Source organism: Boleophthalmus pectinirostris, unplaced genomic scaffold (assembly GCF_026225935.1).
Source record: "Boleophthalmus pectinirostris isolate CB_2022bp ecotype Guang Dong unplaced genomic scaffold, ASM2622593v1 HiC_scaffold_2, whole genome shotgun sequence".
Classification (NCBI taxonomy): Eukaryota; Metazoa; Chordata; class Actinopteri; order Gobiiformes; family Gobiidae; genus Boleophthalmus; species Boleophthalmus pectinirostris.
In genome coordinates, this window is record NW_026571152.1 from 33,916,781 (window position 1) to 33,938,845 (window position 22,065).

The following is a 22,065-nucleotide window of genomic DNA, read 5'->3' on the forward strand; positions in this document are numbered from 1 at the left end:
CCCCAAGAATGGCCAACACACCCCCATAGTTCCAACAAAGACTTTTGCCCCATTTTCACTTTTTCATAAGACTTTCAATCTTGACTGAAAATGTTCAGATTGCAACTAAAACATTATTTTTTGAATTAAGACTACAGTTTTAATAAATTATTCCATATTAGGTTTTATAAATCAGGGATTAACTACATTTAAACTGGTTTAAAACAGTGACGCAAACATGGCAGGGGGTGTGGGTGAACTCCACTGTTAAAAGATTCTGTATTTACATATTTTGTGGACACTCCCACTGAGGAACTTAGCACCCCATAGATGCTCCAACCAAAAATGTCTGGCACCGCCCCTGGTCAACAGAAAAGTTGCCTAGTGCAGATTTAGGGATTTATAACACTGAATGTATCTGACACTGTCACATCTCTGGACTCTCTGTTACACACAGTTTCTTGTCTATAAATAAGTTCTATCAGGAACCAGCTTTATAATAGTTTGAACTTAGTTAATACAATCTAATAGTGAAAAAAAGCTCTTCCTTATCTGATTATTGACCCATCAATGAAAATACCCCACAGATTAATCAATAAACTCAATATTTTAGGATGCAGTGAAACATTCTCCTTCAGACTTTACCAGGCCCTTGTGAAAAGTGTCACATACAAAGAGTGCGACATGTGAAACTGTCAACATTTTTCACTTTAAACACACTGGACTCTTCCTCTTCCCATATTGTACTTACTTGTGTACTGCACTTTACTCACACCAACTCCTTTTGTTTCACTGTCTCCTGCCACAGCAGTGACAGTTATAGTATACTCCACACCTGCAGTCAGGTTAGTGATGCCTTTGAATGGCTCAGTCACATTATCTGTTTTGGAGTCATTTCCACTAACCCACTGTACTATGTAGAAGGAGCTTTGTCCCTCTGGTTTAGTCCAGCTCAAATTCATGGACGATGTTGTGACACCAGTAACAGTGAGTTTACTGATCTGTCCAGGTTCTGTTGGTCAGAACAGAGACATAAAACAAAATATAATGATGTAATTCAAGTTTTAAGGACAGAATGTGTCGTGTCTCACTGTCAGGACTTCAGACTCAGTTTAAGAGGACTAAACATTTATGATGAACTATACTGATACAGACTGATCTGTTTTATTCCCTAACCACAGAGCTGAGTCCAAATTGAAAGTCACAAACCAGTCAGGAGTTTCACTAGAATTCAACTCAAGATATACATTAAATCCAACAAGTCAAGTCTCACAGACCAAAACAGAAATCTATCAGCAGTGGCTCTGAGGAGAGTGTGAAGTCCAGGCCCAGAACACAGGGTTTACCCAACACCACGCTAAAAACACACCCACAAAAGAAAGAGACTAAACAGGCAAAACTGTCATCAGAAAGTCAGTTTCTTTCAGTCCACTGTGCTATGTAGAAGGAGCTGAGACTCTCTGGTCCAGCTCAAAGTCATGGAGGTACATGTGTCACTGGTAACAACTGAGTTTTGATCAAACCAAGTAACAAAACATGGAGGAATAACTCTTAATGAATGATGAGAACATTAACAGCTAATGAACACCAGAGCACGATAAACAACAAACCAGAAGTTATGTCCAAAGGAAAACAAAGGAAAACTGAACTTACTTGTGTAAACTCTTAGTTCTGTGTCACCTCCTCTAGTCCAGTCATCTCCTGCCACAGCAGTGACAGTTATAGTATACTCCACACCTGCAGTCAGGTTAGTGATGCCTTTGAATGGCTCAGTCACATTATCTGTTTTGGAGTCATTTCCACTAACCCACTGTACTATGTAGAAGGAGCTTTGTCCCTCTGGTTCAGTCCAGTTCAAATACATGGACGATGTTGTGACACCAGTAACAGTGAGTTTACTGATCTGTCCAGGTTCTGTTGGTTATAGAGCAGAAATATTCAATAATTTTATTCTAAAGTGGAATTAGTGTTAAAGGTGCACCATGTAACATCTGCGTGAGGATCCTGCACACATTTATCTCCATGGAGATGATATAACTGGGATGTCCCAGAGTATGACATTAAACAAATCTACTAGTTTGTCTATGGAGAGAAGCAGGTGAAGCCACCAGACCAAGTTACAGGTCAGACAATAGAAATGCTAGCCTGATGACTCTGAGAATGTTTTTAAGGTATTTGTTAACCAAAAATCACCTCATATTGAATAAAAGCTACATAGATGTGTTTAATGCCATAGAGTGGAGCATTGTAAGCTAAAATTCATTTCTCAATGGAAACGAGCAGGTAATAAAGCTGCCAACAGCAGGGGCAGTGCCAGTGGGTGAAGGGGCACTAGTCTCCCCAAGAATGGCCAACACACCCCCATAGTTCCAACAAAGACTTTTGCCCCATTTTCACTTTTTCATAAGACTTTCAATCTTGACTGAAAATGTTCAGATTGCAACTAAAACATTATTTTTTGAATTAAGACTACAGTTTTAATAAATTATTCCATATTAGGTTTTATAAATCAGGGATTAATTACATTTAAACAGGTTTAAAACAGTGATGCAAACATGGCAGGGGGTGTGGGTGAACTCCACTGTTAAAAGACTCTATATTTACATATTTTGTGGACACTCCCACTGAGGAACTTAGCACCCCATAGCTGCTCCAACCAAAAATGTCTGGCACCGCCCCTGGTCAAACAGAAAAGTTGCCTAGTGCAGATTTAGGGATTTATAACACTGAATGTATCTGACACTGTCACATCTCTGGACTCTCTGTTACACACAGTTTCTTGTCTATAAATAAGTTCTATCAGGAACCAGTTTTATAATAGTTTGAACTTAGTTAATACAATCTAATAGTGAAAAAAAGCTCTTCCTTATCTGATTATTGACCCATCAATGAAAATACCCCACAGATTAATCAATAAACTCAATATTTTAGGATGCAGTGAAACATTCTCCTTCAGACTTTACCAGGCCCTTGTGAAAAGTGTCACATACAAAGAGTGCGACATGTGAAACTGTCAACATTTTTCACTTTAAACACACTGGACTCTTCCTCTTCCCATATTGTACTTACTTGTGTACTGCACTTTACTCACACCAACTCCTTTTGTTTCACTGTCTCCTGCCACAGCAGTGACAGTTATAGTATACTCCACACCTGCAGTCAGGTTAGTGATGCCTTTGAATGGCTCAGTCACATTATCTGTTTTGGAGTCATTTCCACTAACCCACTGTACTATGTAGAAGGAGCTTTGTCCCTCTGGTTTAGTCCAGCTCAAATTCATGGACGATGTTGTGACACCAGTAACAGTGAGTTTACTGATCTGTCCAGGTTCTGTTGGTTATAGAGCAGAAATATTTAAAAGCTTATTCTGAAGTGAAATCAGTGTTAAAAGTGCACCATGGAACGTCTGGTTGAGGATCCCTCACATGCTTGTCTCCATGGAGTTCTGGGATAAATATGTTTAATGCCATAGAGTGGAACATTCCAAGCAAATAAATAAGATCTCCATGGAAACAAACAGAAAAGTTGCCTAGTGCAGATTTAGGGATTTATAACACTGAATGTCTCTGACACTGTCACATCTCTGGACTCTCTGTTACACACAGTTTCTTGTCTATAAATAAGTTCTATCAGAAACCAGTTTTATAATAGTTTGAACTTAGTTAATACAAACTCATATTAAAAAAGCTCTTCCTTATCTGATTATTGACCCATCAATGAAAATACTCCACAGATTAATCAATGAACTGAATATTTTAGGATGCAGTGAAACATTCTCCTTCAGACTTTACCAGGCCCTTGTGAAAAGTGTCACATACAAAGAGCGTGATGTGTGAAACTGTCAACATTTTTTAATTCACATTTTTCATATTGTACTTACTTGTGTACTGCACTTTACTCACACCAGCTCCTTTTGTTTGACTGTCTCCTGCCACAGCAGTGACAGTTATAGTATACTCCACACCTGCAGTCAGGTTAGTGATGCCTTTGAATGGCTCAGTCACATTATCTGTTTTGGAGTCATTTCCACTAACCCACTGTACTATGTAGAAGGAGCTGTGCCCCTCTGGTTTAGTCCAGTTCAAATACATGGACGATGTTGTGACACCAGTAACAGTGAGTTTACTGATCTGTCCAGGTTCTGTTGTTTAAAGCAGAGACATAAAATAAAACATTCTGTTCTTAGACTGATCAGCAAAAACTATCATCTGCACTGGTTTAATTCCAACAGCCATGTGAGAGCTGTGTCCATCTGGTTCAGTCCACTGCAGTCACTGATAATTATGTGACAGCAGTAACAGATCATGCAGTAATACAGGAAGTGCTCCACTGTGTTTTTAAACTCTGTAAACCTTCACTAGAATCATTTGGATAATGTGAGCTCTGGAATTGCCAATCTCTAGTAAAACAAAGTTAAACCGCAGCTGTAAACCTGAAAACTACTGCTTCATGACAGAGCAGAGCATTTTGAGCTTTGGAGTAGTATCAGCAGAAAATGACTAACAGCATAAAAGCATCTAAATCATTACAAAGATCAGACATAGGAAAAGATCAGCAGTACTTATGTCATTTCATACTTACTTGTATAAACAGATGTGGTGACTCCTTCTCCTTTAGTGAGCCCATCTCCTGCCACTGCAATGACTGTGACATTATACTGCACCCCAGGGGTCAGAGCAGAGATTGTCACTGATGTAGTTGGAACAGACGTATTTTTAGTTTGTCCGTCATCACCAGTCCATTTTACATCATAGCTAGAGATTTTTCCAGTGGGTTTATCCCACTTTAGGCTCAGAGAGGATGTTGTGCTCTCAATGTTGAGGCTGGAGACTTTTTCAGGCTCTGTCAAACAAACAAAACACAACAAAGATTCCGTTTCAAATTAGAAAATACACCTTAAAACAAAATAAAGGTTAGTGAATAGCACACTGCAAAAAAAAATGATCTGAGTAAGCTCCAGTAAGCTTTGAGTAGATTTCACTTGACAACTAAAATTATCTACCAAAAACTGTGTGGAGAATCTCTCAGTCATCCAGGTAGAATCCATGACAAAGGAGAAATTCAGTTTGTTAACTGGATGTTTATTTAGGTCGAAAACATTTCGCAGCTTGGGTAAACTGCCTAAATAAATGTTCCTCCAGCTCCTCTGTGGGGACACCCAGGCTTTCCCAGGCCAGCTGAGAGACATAGTCCCTCCAGTGTGTCCTGGGTCTTCCCTGGGGCCTCCTTATGGTGGGACATGCCTGGAACACCTGCTGAGGGAGCCGAGGAGGCATCCAGAACAGATGCCTGAGCCACCTCAGCTGGCTCCTCGACTCCGAGCTCCTCCCGTGTGATTGAGCTCGTCACTCTATTTCTAAGGAAACTCATTTCGACCGCTTGTATCCGTGATCTTGTCCTTTCGATTCTTATACAAAGCTCATGGCCACAGCTCCTTCTTCACCAAAAGTTGTTCTTTTTCTTCAGTGTAACTTGGTGTATTTTCCTATTTCAATTACAAAAATACTTTTTCCATTGGTAGACCATCTTACTTCTTATGTGAAATGTACTCAAATCAATATAACATGTTCTTAATTCAAGTTATTTTTAACTTGGCTAGATGTCAGTTTTTGTCGTACATGCACCAGTTTTAACTTTAAAAATGCACTATGTAACATTTCTGGTGGAGGGTCTGCCACCTTTTTAATGTTAATGCTTTGCCTGTAATGCTCCACAGTATAACAGTAATCTTTTAGAATTTCTTTAATTATAGAGACAGTGTAATCCTTGTTATGTCGAGGAGTGGTTCAGTGTAGACGAGGTTTCATTCGTGATCTTTTTTTGTGATCGATGTTTTGGCTCCAATACAGAATCAATTTTCAGTTGATGGACCTTGATCCTCTGGGGATATAGTCTGGGTACCTGGATCCAACCCAAAAAGGGAGGAGTTTTTATACTTATTTAATTATAGTCAAATGTATTGCTTAAAATACCTTGAAAATATGCATTCAAACTGGGCCAACTCTCCACAGATCTGACCTGTAACTTAGCCTGTTAGCATTATGCATGTCTCTAAGGAGATGAGTTTAATGTCATTCTGTGGAACTTTCCAGGAAAAGCAAAACCATCTTTAGGAGCAGTGGTGTAAGAAGTACATGTAAGTAGTTCTTGTTTAGTAAAAGTACAGATGCTGAAGCAAAAAATACAAAAAAGTAAAAGAATTACGGTGCCAGGGGTGAAGGGGTGGGGGTCTTAAAAGGGCACTAGGCTCCCCTTGAATGGCCAATGCACCCACATAGTTCCAACAAAGACTTTTGCCTCATTTTCATAGGACATCCAATCTTGACAGAAAATGTTCATATGGCAACTAAAAAGTTTTCAAAATAAGACTATAATTAAGGGGAAAAAAATCCATATTAGGTTTTATAAATCACTGCAGAGACTAACTACATTTAAACTGGATTAAAACAGTGAAGCCAACATGGCAGGTGGTGTGGGTGAACTCCACTGTTAAAAGAATCTATATTTACATATTTAGTGGACACTGACACTGTCACATCTTTACTCTCAGTTACACACAGTTTCTTCTCTATAAATAAGTTCTATCAGGAACCAGATTAGTTTGAACTTAGTTCATACAAACTCATTGTAAAAAAAGCTCTTCCTTTTCTGATTATTACATCAATGAAAATACTCCACAGATTAATCAATGAACTGAATATTTTAGGATGCAGTGAAACTTTCTCCTTCAGACTTTACCAGGCCCTTGTGAAAAGTGTCACATACAAAGAGCGTGACATGTGAAAATGTCAAATTTTTCATATTGTACTTACTTGTGTACTGCACTTTATTCACACCAACTCCTTTTGTTTCATTATCTCCTGCCACAGCAGTGACAGTTATAGTATACTCCACACCTGCAGTCAGGCCAGTGATGTCTTTGAATGGCTCAGTCACATTATCTGTTTTGGGGTCATTTCCACTAACCCACTGTACTATGTAGAAGGAGCGTTGTCCCTCTGGTTTAGTCCAGTTCAAATACATGGACGATGTTGTGACACCAGTAACAGTGAGTTTACTGATCTGTCCAGGTTCTGTTGGTTAAAGCAGAGACATAAAATAAAACATTCTGTTCTTAGACTGATCAGCAAAAACTATCATCTGCACTGGTTTAATTCCAACAGCCATGTGAGAGCTGTGTCCATCTGGTTCAGTCCACTGCAGTCACTGACAATTATGTGACAGCAGTAACAGATCATGCAGTAATACAGGAAGTGCTCCACTGTGTTTTTAAACTCTGTAAACCTTCACTAGAATCATTTGGATAATGTGAGCTCTGGAATTGTCAATCTCTAGTAAAACAAAGTTAAACCGCAGCTGTAAACCTGAAAACTACCGCTTCATGACAGAGCAGAGCATTTTGAGCTTTGGAGTAGTATCAGCAGAAAATGACTAACAGCATAAAAGCATCTAAATCATTACAAAGATCAGACATAGGAAAAGATCAGCAGTACTTATGTCATTTCATACTTACTTGTATAAACAGATGTGGTGACTCCTTCTCCTTTAGTGAGCCCATCTCCTGCCACTGCAATGACTGTGACATTATACTGCACCCCAGGGGTCAGAGCAGAGATTGTCACTGATGTAATTTGAACAGACGTATTTTTAGTTTGTCCGTCATCACCAGTCCATTTTACATCATAGCCAGAGATTTTTCCAATGGGTTTATCCCACTTTAGGCTCAGAGAGGATGTTGTGCTCTCAATGTTGAGGCTGGAGACTTTTTCAGGCTCTGTCAAACAAACAAACAAACAAACAACACAACAAAGATTCAGTTTCAAATTAGAAAATACATTGTAAAATAAAACAAAAAAGTAAAAGTAAAAAGTACAAACACTGTATCAAAAAATACAAAAAAGTAAAAAAAAAATCTACGTAAGTAAAAGTATTAAATTAGCAATTTAAAAGTTGCCTTTAAAGTAAAAGTTTCCATGCAGATTTTGAGATGTAATAAACTTTGAGCTTTGTTGTGCTGAATTTTGCTCAACAGAAACAATTCAATCAGTAGTTTTTGTCAAGCTGTTTTTATACATATATTTTTATAAGCCCAAACTACAAATGTGTTAAAAAATAAACCCTCAGCCTTTTAAACAGGTCACAAATATAATAAAAAAAATACTTTTACTTTTCAGTCTACTTGAAAAATGCAGTGGGGTAGAAAGTACAGATACTTGGCCTCAAATGTAGTGAAGTAAATGTAAAAAGTATCCACATTAAACTGTACTGAAGTAAAGTACAGGGTAACACTTTATTTTAAGGTACACTTATTAACATCTAACTACCCGCTAATCAGCATAGTTGTAGATGGTTAATTTGTCATTAATTAGTATTTATTCAGCCCTTAGTAATGTCTAACTCCTCATAAGCTTATTCTGCTAATAGTTAGACATTTATAAACACTTTCCTATTAACACACTCCTTCATACTGCTTATTAGTATGATACTAGGTCATTTTTGTCCTTGAATTGTTTTGAACTACCTATTCATATATGAACTATTAATATGCATGTCACAATACATGAATTAAGTGTGAAGAAGAGACCATATTTACTTTAATTTGTGTCAAACTCGTCATTTATTAACTACGATCAAAACATCACTTTAGAATGAGGAACACCTAATAGAGAGTGTTTTATTACACAAGAGTCAGCGAAATTTATCAAGTGCAAATAAGTCAAAACTACATTTCTTGTGCTACTAGTCCTTAGCAACACACTTATTACCAAAAGCTTATTGGAATCATAATTCATGGACAAAAATGGCCTAGTATCATACTAATAAGCAGTAATAATAAGGAATGTATTCGTTGGAAAATGTTTATAAATGTATAACTAATAGCAGAATAAGCATATGAGGAATTCAATATTAATAAGGGCTGAATAAATACTAATTAATGATAAGTGTACCCTAAAATAAAGCGTTACCAAGTACAGATACCTAAAAAGTATACTTCAGTGCAGTACTTTACTACTTTAACTACATTACGTTCCAACATTGAACATTCCAGAAAAAGCAAAAGCATCTTCAGGAGACAAGTTACACAGTTCAGTTTTGAGCATTAGACTTACGTGTTGTAACATTAAAACAACATGTAGTACTAGAACATTGGGCGTAAACGGAGTGTACAGCACCGGGCTCCAGAGGTTTTGCAACACTTGTGTAGGATTTTCCATTAATCGTCAGGTTACAGTTTTCTTCAGATGGTTCAATAGATGTATTTGTTACGGTGAAATTCAAAGTATTATCACAGGACACAACTGAAAATCAACAAAGTCAGACAATTATGAGCAAATATTATGAAGTGAATATTAAATATTATGATTTAGATAAGAGAAAATACTGACCATCCTTACAGTCGGACGCTTGACAGATCTGAAGAGAAAGCAGAAAGATACATTAAATGTGTTACACCAGCAGAGGGCAGCATTGAGTTTTAAATCTTTTGCAGCATTTCTTTGTTTAGACTTTGACATTTTTGTTCCACAAGAAAAAATATTTGGACACAGAAGCTCACACATCACTATATAATATAATAACAAAGAGCAAAAAAATATAAATGTTAATAATAAATAAAAAATAAGTAGTAGAAATAGCAAGAGGCTGGTGTTAAATAAGGTGTAATTATATCCTCCTGGGACCAAAAGAAAAAAAGAGTAATGCAATATATATTTTTTTTGTGATTTTCTATCTGTTTGGAGGTAAATGAACAGCTTAGCATTTAGATTTATTTTTTATTTATTTATAATTTTGTAACATGTCTGCATCTCATGTCTGCATCTCTGTAATGGACACCAGGGACATTTTGGTGTTTTCATTTATTTTATTTTATTATATTTGTTTTTTATTTATTTATTTATTTTTATGTATTTATTTTTATTTATTGATTTTATTTTATTGATTATATTATATCTATTGTATTTTATTTACATTTATTTATTTATTTTTATTATTATTATTTATTTTATTTTATTTATCCTAGTGCAGCCACAAACTAACTCCTATTGAGTTAGGAGTCTTGAAAGACTGGTTAATTTAATGTCCACTATAAAGCAGACACAAATGAATGGCCCGGGTACAAGTAAAATAAAATATAGTCATACAAATATCTCTCTCAAATCATATATAAGCCTACTGTTTACACTGGCACAACAGTCTGACTAACAAATATTTATCATGTGGTCAAACCTAAGTATTTATATTAGGAGTGGACAATATTAAAGGTGAGACTATGTTACGCATTTCGGATCTGTTATAATGTTGTTTTCTCAGCACAAACAAACCTGGAGTTGTGTTTTATTTCATTCACACGTTTAACACACAAATTCTGCATATTTAGGCTGAGTTCTTCCATCAAACAGGACAGAAAACACTACAGGAAGTGTTTTTAAACTCCATACACGATCACTAGAATCATTTGGATGATTTCAGACTTAGAAGTGTCAATATACTACTGAACAAAATGTAAAATGTAGCTGTAAACTTGAAAACTAACACTACTGTACATGCATTTTGAACTTTGGAGTTTTAAACAGACTAACAATAACTCCAGGTCTGTTTTTGAGGAGGTAACAGCATTATAACATGGCTTAAAACTCACAAAAGGCAATTTTCTGTAACATAGGATCTTTAAATAATTACTATATCTATGAATACGATCTCAAATATGCCATACATTTCTAAATAGAGGCACAAAAGGGACCTCAAAAATGCATAAATTAGCTCTGATCAGTTCTTTTTAGGCAGTGCACTCCAGAGGTGGGGACTTGCAAATTGTGACTTGGACTCGAGTCAGACTTGAGTGACTATTTTTAGGACTTGAGACTTGATTTGATAAAATGGACTAAGACTTGGGACTTGACTCGGACTTGAGGTCAGTGACTTTAGAAGATTTGGGAAGCACTTTTAAATCTAAATTCTTTTTATTCTGACCGATGATTCACTCTAAGATCTTATCAAGGCTTTTCAAGGAAAAATTTATATTTCTACAACTCTTATATACTCTATAAATATTCATATACAAATATACTGCGATTTTTTACGTACAATTTATTTTAAAATTCATATAAATTGCAAAAGTCTAAGCTATATTTGGTACTTTTTTGGTTTAAAGACTTGAAATGACTTGAAGCTCAAAGCAGACGACTTGGACTTGACTTGGACTTATGGGCCAGTGACTCGAGACTCGACTTGGACTTGCCTGTATTTGACTTGGGACTTGATGCTTCTAAAAATAAATATGATTTTAGAAAATACTTTTCTCTTTACAGTTGATAGACGCAGTACTGAATTTTAGGAACTGGAACATGTCCCTCCCACTTCTGCTTGTTACTCTGGATGGAACTGAAGTACTGTGATACTCAAAATGTACTACAGTAATATAGAGTACAATACAGTGCAGACTACTTCTTATATAAATATACCATGACTTTTTAGGTACAATTTAGTTTAAAAATTTAAATTCATATAAACAGCAAAAATCTAAGCTGTATTTTCTACTTTGGTTTAAAGACTTGACATGACTTGAAGCTCAAAGCAGACGACTTGGACTTGACTTTTACTTATGAGGCAGTGACTCGAGACTCGACTTGGACTCTCCTGTCTACGACTTGGGACTTGACTCGGACTTGAGGTCAAATTCTTGAGACTCACAAAACAACGACTTGGTCCCACCTCTGGTAAACTTCATACTCTAATGAAGCATATCTCCAAAATGACTATTATATTATATTATATTCTGTAGTTCAATAGCAGGATATCCTCTAAAGGTTTTGTAATGGGAAAATGAATGAATGTTATTGAGAATAAGGAAGTGCCAACATTAATATCTAAACCATTAAACCTACAAAAAAATACACCTATTCTTCCTGGAGTGATAAATCCAACTATTTAATTGGTCAAATATGTCAGCATGTTTAGGGTGGTTGTTGTTTTAACTCTTTAACTCTTGACTTCGAACTTCAAATAAACTGTCTGAAATGTACAGTGAGTGTGTTGTATGTATAGAGAGTGTTCTGGGGTTGTGTAATTTCATGTAATCGTTGCTGTACTTTTCCTCATCCTGTAGATGATTTCACATCAACCCGCCGAGCGACCGAAGATGGAAATTAGTCACGCTGCTATAATCTTTACATATTTACATTTTAAAAGGTCGTTAATATGTGCGGTTCCTTTACAAACATAAGCTCCAATAAAACACAAAATGGACTCTTTAATGGATTTTTAATATATAAACCATTGAAGCTACAAAAAAATACGCAAATTCTTCCTGGAGTAGTAAGTCCAGACTATTTCATCAAAAGTACAACTGTATATTACACAAAATGGATGTTGTTACCTCCTCAAAAACATACCTGGAGTTTTATTTTGTTTCATTCACACATGTTTGTATGCTCTGTTCCACCTTGTGATGTCATGAAGTGGTAGTTTTCATGTTAACAGCTCCTTTTTACCTTTACTTCAGTTCACAGATTTGCAATTCCAGAGCTGAAATTATCCAAATGATTCTAGTAAAGGTGTATGGAGTTTAAAAACACGCTGGAGCACTTCATTGTATTAGGCCTACCTCGTGACATCACAAGGTGGAACAGTGTGTTTTCAGTTTGAGAGAAGAAAGTTTGTGCGTTAAATATGTGTGAATGAATCAAAACACAACTCCAGGTATAAAAATTTTTTTAAAAAAAATTGTGTAATATGAACCCTAACCCTGTTTTTTGTTTTTTTGTGTTGTTTTCATTTTCCTGATCACACATTACTCATTAGCCCAAACCGAACAGCTCACACTCCGTCTGTTTACCACAAAGCTAAACATTAAACTGACTTTATAAACAGAGCCCGCGTTACTCTCACCTTCAAATTCCACAAAGGATTACATTACATCTCGCATTTACTCAATAACGTGGGTTTTCATTGACCTAAATTCTCGCATTCTTACTGTGTGCGGGCTTGCCTCTCCGCAGATCCGACATGTAACTTGGCCCTGGCGTCACCTACTGTCCCAGCATTTGTTTATTATGTCATTGCTCTGCCTGTAATGTTCCACAGTGTGACATTAAACAGCTCTACCTTACATTATTTATTCAATTACAGGTGGTTTTATTGCTCAAAAATACCAAAAAAAAAGAAAGAAAAAGCTTCAGGTGTTTTGACTGTGACTTGGTCTAGTTTGGTCTCCATGAAGATAGAAAGGTTCAATGCCAGACTGTGAACATAGGCAGAGTTTGCAGAGGTCAGAGTGTTCAACTACTCCCCTAGTGGCTGAAATATGTCATGACATTGAGTCTATAATATGGCCAATATAAATATTTACTTTTAAAAATTGTATTACCATATTTTTCGGACTATAAGTCGGACTTTTTTTCATGGTTTGGTTGGTCCAGCGACTAATACTCTGGTGTGACTTATATATTACAATTTTCAGACTGACAGCCACGAGAGGGCGCTCTAGGCTTGTGTGTCAGTTTTCTGTGCATGTCTCCTGCAGAAAAAGCTGCTGTCCTGCTGCAAATAGTGAAATATTCAGCCGCAAACAGTAAACAATCAGCAGAGAGAAAGTTTGGAATGAGCGAGAAACTTGTGAGGGGACAAGCGGAAAGCGAGGATGGAGAACACAGCTTCACGGGAACCAGGAGGGTGCATCATGTAACTTTCCTGGAAGTCACTGGATGGATCGACAAAGCCTGGACTTCAGTGACAACCGAATTTGCATGGAGTTGCTCAGAAGTGACAACCAGGATGAAGAATGTAATGGATTAAGTGATTTGGAGTGAGATGGAGAGTTTGGTAAACTTGTTCTGTTGTTTATGCTATAGTTATCTGAAGAACTGTTCATGTATGATGTTCTCTGATCTATTGTTGTTACTGTAACTTGCCTTTCAAGATAAAGATGTCAGTTCCTGGTCCCTGATTTTATCAAATAAATGTCCCCCAAAAAGTGCGAGTTATAGTCTGGTGCGACTTATATATATGTTTTTTTCTTCTTCGTTACACATTTTTTGGCTGGTGCGACTTATACTCCAGAGTGACTTATAGTCTAAAATATGGTAATATTTTAAATATGACAATTAAACAAAAGAATTGTATGAAATTAATATGAATCCTAGTCTGAACCAGGACTAAACCAGGACTGAACCAGGACTAATCTTGGACTTGAAAGAGAACCCTGAGCCCGTGGAGCAGGGTGTCCACAAAGCGCGATCGGGCAGCCACAGCGCTTAGCTCCACGGGCACGGATGCACCTCCAGGCCTGTCCCAACATTCAGTCTTGGTCCAGTCCTGGTTTAGTCCTGGTCCCTCATGTCTCAGGTCACTATAGGACAGTACTGCAGTTATCATGAGCCTATGCAGTTTTTTTCAAAATTGCCAGTAGCTCCAGTTTGACATTTCAGTTGTAGGAATTTTTATATTTGTTATTTTTTTATATCTCACGTCAGGGGAAGTGCCCCCCGATGATTCTGTGTAATGTCCCAGAATAGTTATAATGCTTGGCGGTGTGGACAGTAAAGCGATAATTTCACTGTACAGGGCAAGACATTTTCTTACTGTACACATGGAAATACACACTTTAAACCTTGAATCTAGTGCCCTGACATTATAATATTTGTCCCTTCTAGTGCAAAAGTCAGACTCCGCCTCTGACTGTGAAACATTCTAGACAAGGCAATAACATAAAAGAAAACATTCTGATAGACTCTTCACCAGTAAAGTTACACAATGCACCTTTAAACATAACACAATATTGTAATGGGAATTATAATGAATCAGACTGAACCAGACGACCCTCCTGCCCCTCCTGCCCCTTGGCCCTTTGCCCCTGCCTGTCTGAAGGGGGAGGAAGTGGCTGTTCTGACCAGTATATAAACATTACATCAACCCAAAAAAGCTCCACCCTCCTCTGCTCCCGATGGGGCTTTTCGGCTGCTTGCCTTCTGATAAGAGGCCAGTTCCTTCCTCTGTTCTAACAGCCAGACCCCGAAACAATCGCCAAATCACCTTTAAAGTTTATTTGTTCAGGGGCCAGCCTATTTAACCTTCTCCTAATCTGATTAAGGACAAAATCCATTATATATTTTTCATGTTTTTCCTCGGTCCTGCTTGAATTACGCCCAGTTGCATAAGTTTGAAAAAAGCCGGTGTCCTTGGTGAGTTGCTGAAGAGGAGAAAGTGGATTCCTCTTGTGCTAATATTTCATCAAAATGGCGTTATCTGACTCTTAACACACAAAAACCAACAACAAAAACATGTCATCCTGGAATTTCTGGAAACTCAATGTATGACAACTGAAATGCAAAGTTTAAAGATGCACTGTGTAACTTTTCTGGTGGAGTTTAGTGCCACCTGCTTGTCTTAGACTTAAGATTTAGACAAACTTTATTGATCCACAAGGAAATTATCTGGACACAGTAGCTCACACATCACAATATAAAATAATAATAAAGAGTTAAAAAAAAAAAAAGGTAAAAATTCATTCTAAATAAATATAAAAAAAGAGCAAGAGACAAATGTCAACAAATATGGCATATTTATATAAATCAGTGGTTCCCAACCTTTTAAGCAGGGTCGCAGCAGCGTGGCTTGTTTTAGTCCTGGTTTAGTATAAGCGTAGTAGTTTAGTCCTGGTTTTAGACCTGGTTTAAGCCTGGTTAAATCCTGTTTTAGTCCTGGTTTAGCCCTGGTTTTATTCCTGGTTTAGATCTGGTTTAGTCCTGGTTTAGTCCTGGATTAGTCCTGGTTTAGACCTGGTTTAGTTCTGGTTTAGTCCTGGTTTAGTCCTGGATTAGACCTGGTTTAGTCCTGGTTTAGTCCTGGTTTAGTTCTGGTTTTAGTTCTAGTTTTAGACCTGGTTTAGACATGGTTTAGACCTGGTTTAGTCCTGGTTTTAGTCCTGGATTAGTCCTGGCATAGTCCTGGTTTTAGACCTGGTTCAGTCCTGGATTAGTCCTGGTTTAGATCTGGTTTAGTCCTGGTCTAGTCCTGGTTTAGACCTGGTTTAGACCTGGTTTAGTTCTGGTTTTAGTTCTAGATTTAGACCTGGTTTAGACATGGTTTAGACCTTGTTTAGTCCTGGTTTTAGTCCTGGATTAGTCCTGGTGTAGTCCTGGTTTTAGTTCTGGTTTAGTTCTGGATTAGTCCTGTTTTAGTCCTGGTTTAGTCCTGGCATAGTCCTGGTTTAAGACCTGGTTTAGTCCTGAATTAGTCCTGTTTTAGACCTGTTTTATTCCTGGTTTAGTCCTGGTTTATTCCTGGTTAAGTCCTGTTTTAGACCTGTTATAGTCCTGGTTTAGTCCTGGCATAATCCTGGTTTAAGACCTGGTTTAGTCCTGAATTAGTCCTGTTTTAGACCTGGTTTAGCCCTGGTTTAGTCCTGGTTTATTCCTGGTTTATTCCTGGTTTAGTCCTGGTTTATTCCTGGTTAAGACCTGGTTTAGTTCTGGTTTAGACCTGGTTTAGACCTGGTTTTAGACCTGGTTTATAACTGGTTTAGTCCTGGTTTTAGTCCTGATTTAGTCCTGGTTTAGTCTTAGTTTAGTCCTGGTTTTAGTTCAGATGGACGGTTCTGTACAATGACTGAACATTCTATACTGAAAATGCAAGAACACACAATTTCCTTTCATTTCCGACAGACTGTTTTGTTTTATTTTTTGTTTGTTTGTTTTGGTTTTTTCGCATTTCACTTTTTATGCTCTATCAATCTGATTTTACTCAGTAACGAGGACGGGTTCCAATGTAATGAAGTCAAAACGTACTCAAGTAAAAGTAAAATGACCTATTTCAAAAACGACTTCATAAATTGCAAATTACTCATAAAAACGACTCAATTACAGTAACGTGACTAAATGAGTTTACTTTCCACCTTTGCTCAAACTTGTGTGAATGAAACAAAACACAACTCCAGGTCTGTTTTTGATGCTTTAACAACATTATAACATTGTTTAAAGCTCACAAGAGTCCATTTTGTGTAATATAGGACCTTTAAATGAGCCTTTGACTGGTAATGTAATCAGACATAACAGGTGTAAAGAAGAAGACAGCTGACAAAGAAACTTCTTGGTTTCGTGTACCATAAATACACAAAGGGAAGTTCACATGGAAATTCAGTAACAGTAATGAGATGGATACTTATTTTCCACCGCCACCATGATGCCATTTGTTCCCTATGCGAAGTACACAGGTTTATCAGCTGTTTATAATGACTGACCCTTTCATTGTGTCAACTTCAACATGGCTTCCTGATACTTCCTCATCCCATACATGAGAACCACTACAGCTATACACTCACAGAAAAGGTTTATCATTACACAAAACTCTTATGTTTCAGGAAAGACTAAAAGAGAGCCGAGTGATCATAGGAGCACATAACACGCTATTTTTATTTTTGTGTTATAATGTTGTTTTCTCACCATAAACAAACCGGGTTAGTATGTGTTTTGTTTCATTCAATTGTCTTTTAAAGGTTCTTCTCTCGCACTGAAAACACTGTTCCACCTTGTGATGTCATGTGGAAATACAAGAAGTGCTCCACTGTGTTTTTAAACTCCACGCACCTTCACTAGAATCATTTGGAATGTTTGAGTCTTGGAATTGCCAATCTCTGCCAAACTAAAGGTAAAATACAGCTATTAGCATAAAAAATAGTAGCCAGGCTGGTGCCACCTAGTGCCTCCGCTCAATTTAATTTCTCTCCAGCGACTAGATCAGGAATTGGAATACACTAGACGGTTTGCAAGAACCCCAGAAGTGCCAATCAGCGAAGAGCCATATATTCTGTGTTGGCAACAATTCCTGAGATCGAGGATTTAAAGCCGGAACAAAGAGAATGTTTGGTGAATTTTATCAAGGCAAAAGACGTTATCGTCCAATGAGATCCATTTGGTCTTCTGATATTCTATGTTATTAGGTTCTTTTTTTTCAGACCCAGAGTGTTATTTCATACCTGACAGTTTTGACTGCTCACTAGTGTCTTCCTCAGAGTCACGTGATGTTGCTGTGACGTGTCTGGTCGGCTGATTTAAACAGGTTTTGGCGCTGCCTTCCTACCGGTGAAGGCAGGACGACAGCGCCATCTGCAGTCCGACTTCCTCAGGACAGTATCCCAGGTGTGTGAGAGTAAAAAATAAATACGGAAACGTGCCCACAGGACTGTAAACCGAGACGAGGGGGCTTTTTTACTCTCACACACGTGGGATACTGTCCTGAGGAAGTCGGACTGCAGATGGCGCTGTCGTCCTGCCTCCCCCGGTAGGAAGGCAGCGCCAAAACCTGTTTAAATCAGCCGACCAGACACGTCACAGCAACATCACGTGACCACTCTGAGGAAGACGGTAATGAGCAGTTGAAAGTGTCAGGTATGAAATAACACTCTGGGTGTGAAAAAAAAGAACCTAATAACATAAAAGACATTATCGCCCTTCTTCCTACGGGATTTGGCACATTACATACGCCACGACCAAACGGCAGCGACTGGTTAAATTAAAAAAAGTACCCGCCTACCGTGGAGCGAATGAATCCTAATGCTGCGAGGTCAGACGGTTTCCACAAAGTGAAATGGAATAAAGCTCACAAGAGTCAGTTTTGTATAATATAGGAACTTTACACTATTTTTGTCGCAATATGATACGATTTGAGCTGTCGATGTTTGAATAACTAACTTCTCTGTATAATTATTGCTTTGTTTTGTTATTTATTTGTTGTATGTTAGGCCTTTTAAAGATGCCACGTGCTTGTCTCCATAGAAATGATTGCGTAGCCTTGTATGTTCCACAGTACGGCATGACGTCTATCCAGCATTTATTCAATTAAAGGTGATTTTACTCTAAACAAAAATACCTTTTCCACAGATCTGACCTGTAACTTGTTTGACCGTGCCACCTGTCTGTCTCCACGGAGTTAGAGAAGTTTAATGTCACGCTGTGGAACGTTCCAGGCAAAACAATAACATCTCCATGGCGACAAAATTCAATCATTCAATCTTTTTAATTACGTCAAAGCTATGCACATTGAACTCTCTTAAACATGAGCCGAAAACCCAAAAAGAAAACAAACACAAACAATATGTAAATTTTAAAATAAATAAATAAAATACTCTCTAAAATACTATCTGTAGCATGACAGGCCTAGACAAAATAATCTTTGTTCCGTTAGGGGTGGGACACTACTGCACAAACTAACAAACTCTTACACATATCACTTTGTAAGCAAGCGTCTTATCGAAGCCAGTCAGCTGAGTTTTCCTTGTATTGGATAAGATCTTAATTCTGTAGCAAAAAATCCAATCAGGAAGTTTTTATACCAGTGCTTATGATTCCTGTTTTTTTTGATACCAGTGCCCTTTCTTGTATTAATCATTTTCTACATGACTCAACATAATAATAAGTTAAAAAGCACCATATTTAACAGACAAGTTGGACCCACCAGGCATTTTTGTTCTTATTGTTTTAATGGCACCAAGTCTGATTTATGGCGAAGAAGCACATGTATTTATTATTTATTTGTTTATTTGTAGGTCTACTGTTCAGTTCATGAAAGCTGGAACAATATTTCGGAGCTCAATTTTTATCGTGTGTACAGTTTCTTTGCAATAATGAGATTTTCTTTTGACATTTGTAAATAATAATGTCAGATTTGAGCTGTAGAGTGTTGGATAACTAACTTATACGGCTAATTATTAGTTCAGTCTGTTATTTATCTGTTGCAGCTCAGGTCTTTTAACGATTTTTAATGACACTGTAGATCAGGGCCGGGTCTAGCCTTCATGAAGCCCTAAGCAGAATTTGCTGTTGGGGAACTCGTCACTTCATTTTGCACGTAAATCACCCGGGCTCGGTCACTGGTGATTCACATTGAACAAACACCACTTACATCATGTGAATCAGTAGTAACAAATTAACAGAAAATTCCAGAAACACACAAGAGCAAGGGCCACATGTACAGAAAGGTGGTCTGAGGGTAGCCAGGCTAGTGTCACCTAGTGCCTCCGCTCGATTTTATTTCTCTCCAATGACTAGGTCAGGAATCGGAATACTCTAGACCAGGGGTGTCAAACTCATTTTGGTCCGGGGGCCGTGTCCAACCTACTTTGATCCCAAAGGGGCCGGATCAGAAAACTCATGTCATATAAATACCAAAGATAGTAATAAGTTCAAATATTTGTGCAGAGAAACACAAATCTATTACAGAAATCTTTTTTAATTGACGAATTCTTTCTTTTACAAAATATTATAATATTATGAACAAACTGAAACTTTAAGAAAAATGCAATTTCAACACAAAGTTTTAACATGAACTTGTGTGTAAACAGGAATAAGTCAGTTTTTCTTGGACACTCCTGCACTTGGCTCCACTTTTCTCATTTTTGACATTTTGCTGATGAGGTCAAAATGCGTTTGCGACAAAGAGCGTTTGGAAAGAGACAAGTCTTCATTTGTGCTGCTCTGGTGGGAGGGGCCACGTACAGAGACGCTGGAGACGCTGCTGTGATAAACACCACAGAAAATTAACAAGATTTTAATAGAAAATATAATTCAAATATTTGAGTAGAAAATCAGCCAAGGGCCAGATTAAAGGTCTTGGAGGGCCGGATCTGGCCCCCGGGCCTTATGTTTGACACCTGTGCTCTAGACGGTTCGCAACAACCCCGGAAGTGCGAGTTCAGGCACCAGCCAATCAGCGAAGAGTCATACATTCTGTGTTGTCAGCGATTCCTGAGATCGACTATTTAAAACCGGAACAAAGAGAATGTTTGGTGAATTTTATCAAGGGGAAAAACTTTATTGCTCTTCTTCCTACAGGATTTGGGAAAAGCTTAATATACTAGTTAGCCCCGTTAGCTGTGCAATACAAACGTCACGACCAAATAGCGGCGATTGGTTGAATGAAAAAAAGTACCGTCAAGTGAACGAATTCTAACGCTGCGAGGTCAGATGGTTTCTACATGGTGAAACTGGTTGATGAATCAGGCTCCAAGTTCAGAGAAATTTCAAATTCTAGACACTTTTTCCTGATTTTTGGAGCATTTTAATGTCTTCCAGTTAACTAAAATGGGCTTACATTAATCACTTATTTTTGTTATTAAATGCAGAATTGGGCAAAGAGGCCAAATGTTGTGTACCCTCACTTCAGCTCATATTACTCAAGTAGTGGCCAAAGAAATTACTCAAGTAAGAGAAGCATAAGAGAAATACAGTATAGGGATGTAACAGTAACCGAAATATCGTGATATCGTATCGTCAAAAGTCTCACAATAATATCGTGGTCCATCACAACATATCGAATTACAAGTTTCTTTGCTCAAATGCATGGTTTTAGAGTTACAACAGCTCATAAACATAGGGAACTACATATCCCATGATTCATTTCAGCACAGACAACATGAAGAAATGTGTTTTTTACTTGAATTCTTGGGATTACGATGGAAATAATTCACACCAAAATCTTGTCAAGGTATTTTAAAAACAAAAAAACGTCCTATCTACAATTAAATCAGCCTCTCCAAAATATCGCAATAAATATCGTACCGTGAGATTTGGATATCGTTACATTCCTAGTACAGTATAATTTGTAGTTAATGTAACAGAATGTTGTATATTTAAAAAGTGGTTAATTAGAATCTTGCTTTGTGTCAGTGACATAAAGTAGTTTCAGTATTATTGTTTATCACAATATTGGTAACACTTTATTTTATGGTACAATTATAAACATCTACCTACCCGCTCATTAGCCTGGTTGTAAATAGCTTATTTGTCATTAATTAGTATTTATTCAGCCCTTATTAATGTCTAATTCTCCATAAGCTTATTCTTCTATTAGTTAGACATTTACAAACACTTTCCTATTAATATACTCCTTATTATTTCTTATTAATATGATACTAGGGCATTTTTGTACATGAATTATGATTCTAATAAGCTTTTGGTGTAAAAAATAAAAACTACATTTCTTGTGGTACTATTTACCACTTGACAACACTAGCTTATTGAGATCATAATTAATATACAAAAATGGCCTAGTATCATATTAATAAGCAGTAATAAGGAGTATATTAATAGGAAA

The 22,065-nt window shown here is 37.3% G+C and overlaps 1 protein-coding gene across 1 annotated transcript in view; it reads right to left on the reverse strand.

The window, feature by feature from the left end:
* The window catches only part of ptprja (protein tyrosine phosphatase receptor type Ja), a 90,493-nt gene that overhangs the window by 44,774 nt on the left and 23,654 nt on the right, over window positions 1–22,065 (reverse strand). Inside the window, exons 2-10 of the mRNA XM_055155912.1 lie at window positions 9,366–9,393; window positions 9,090–9,278; window positions 7,493–7,753; window positions 6,792–7,052; window positions 4,561–4,821; window positions 3,860–4,120; window positions 3,049–3,309; window positions 1,633–1,893; window positions 731–991 (exon numbers count right to left, since the gene is read on the reverse strand). Coding sequence (XP_055011887.1) covers window positions 731–991; window positions 1,633–1,893; window positions 3,049–3,309; window positions 3,860–4,120; window positions 4,561–4,821; window positions 6,792–7,052; window positions 7,493–7,753; window positions 9,090–9,278; window positions 9,366–9,393 — 2,044 coding nt within the window. The remainder of the gene's footprint in view (window positions 1–730; window positions 992–1,632; window positions 1,894–3,048; window positions 3,310–3,859; window positions 4,121–4,560; window positions 4,822–6,791; window positions 7,053–7,492; window positions 7,754–9,089; window positions 9,279–9,365; window positions 9,394–22,065) is intronic.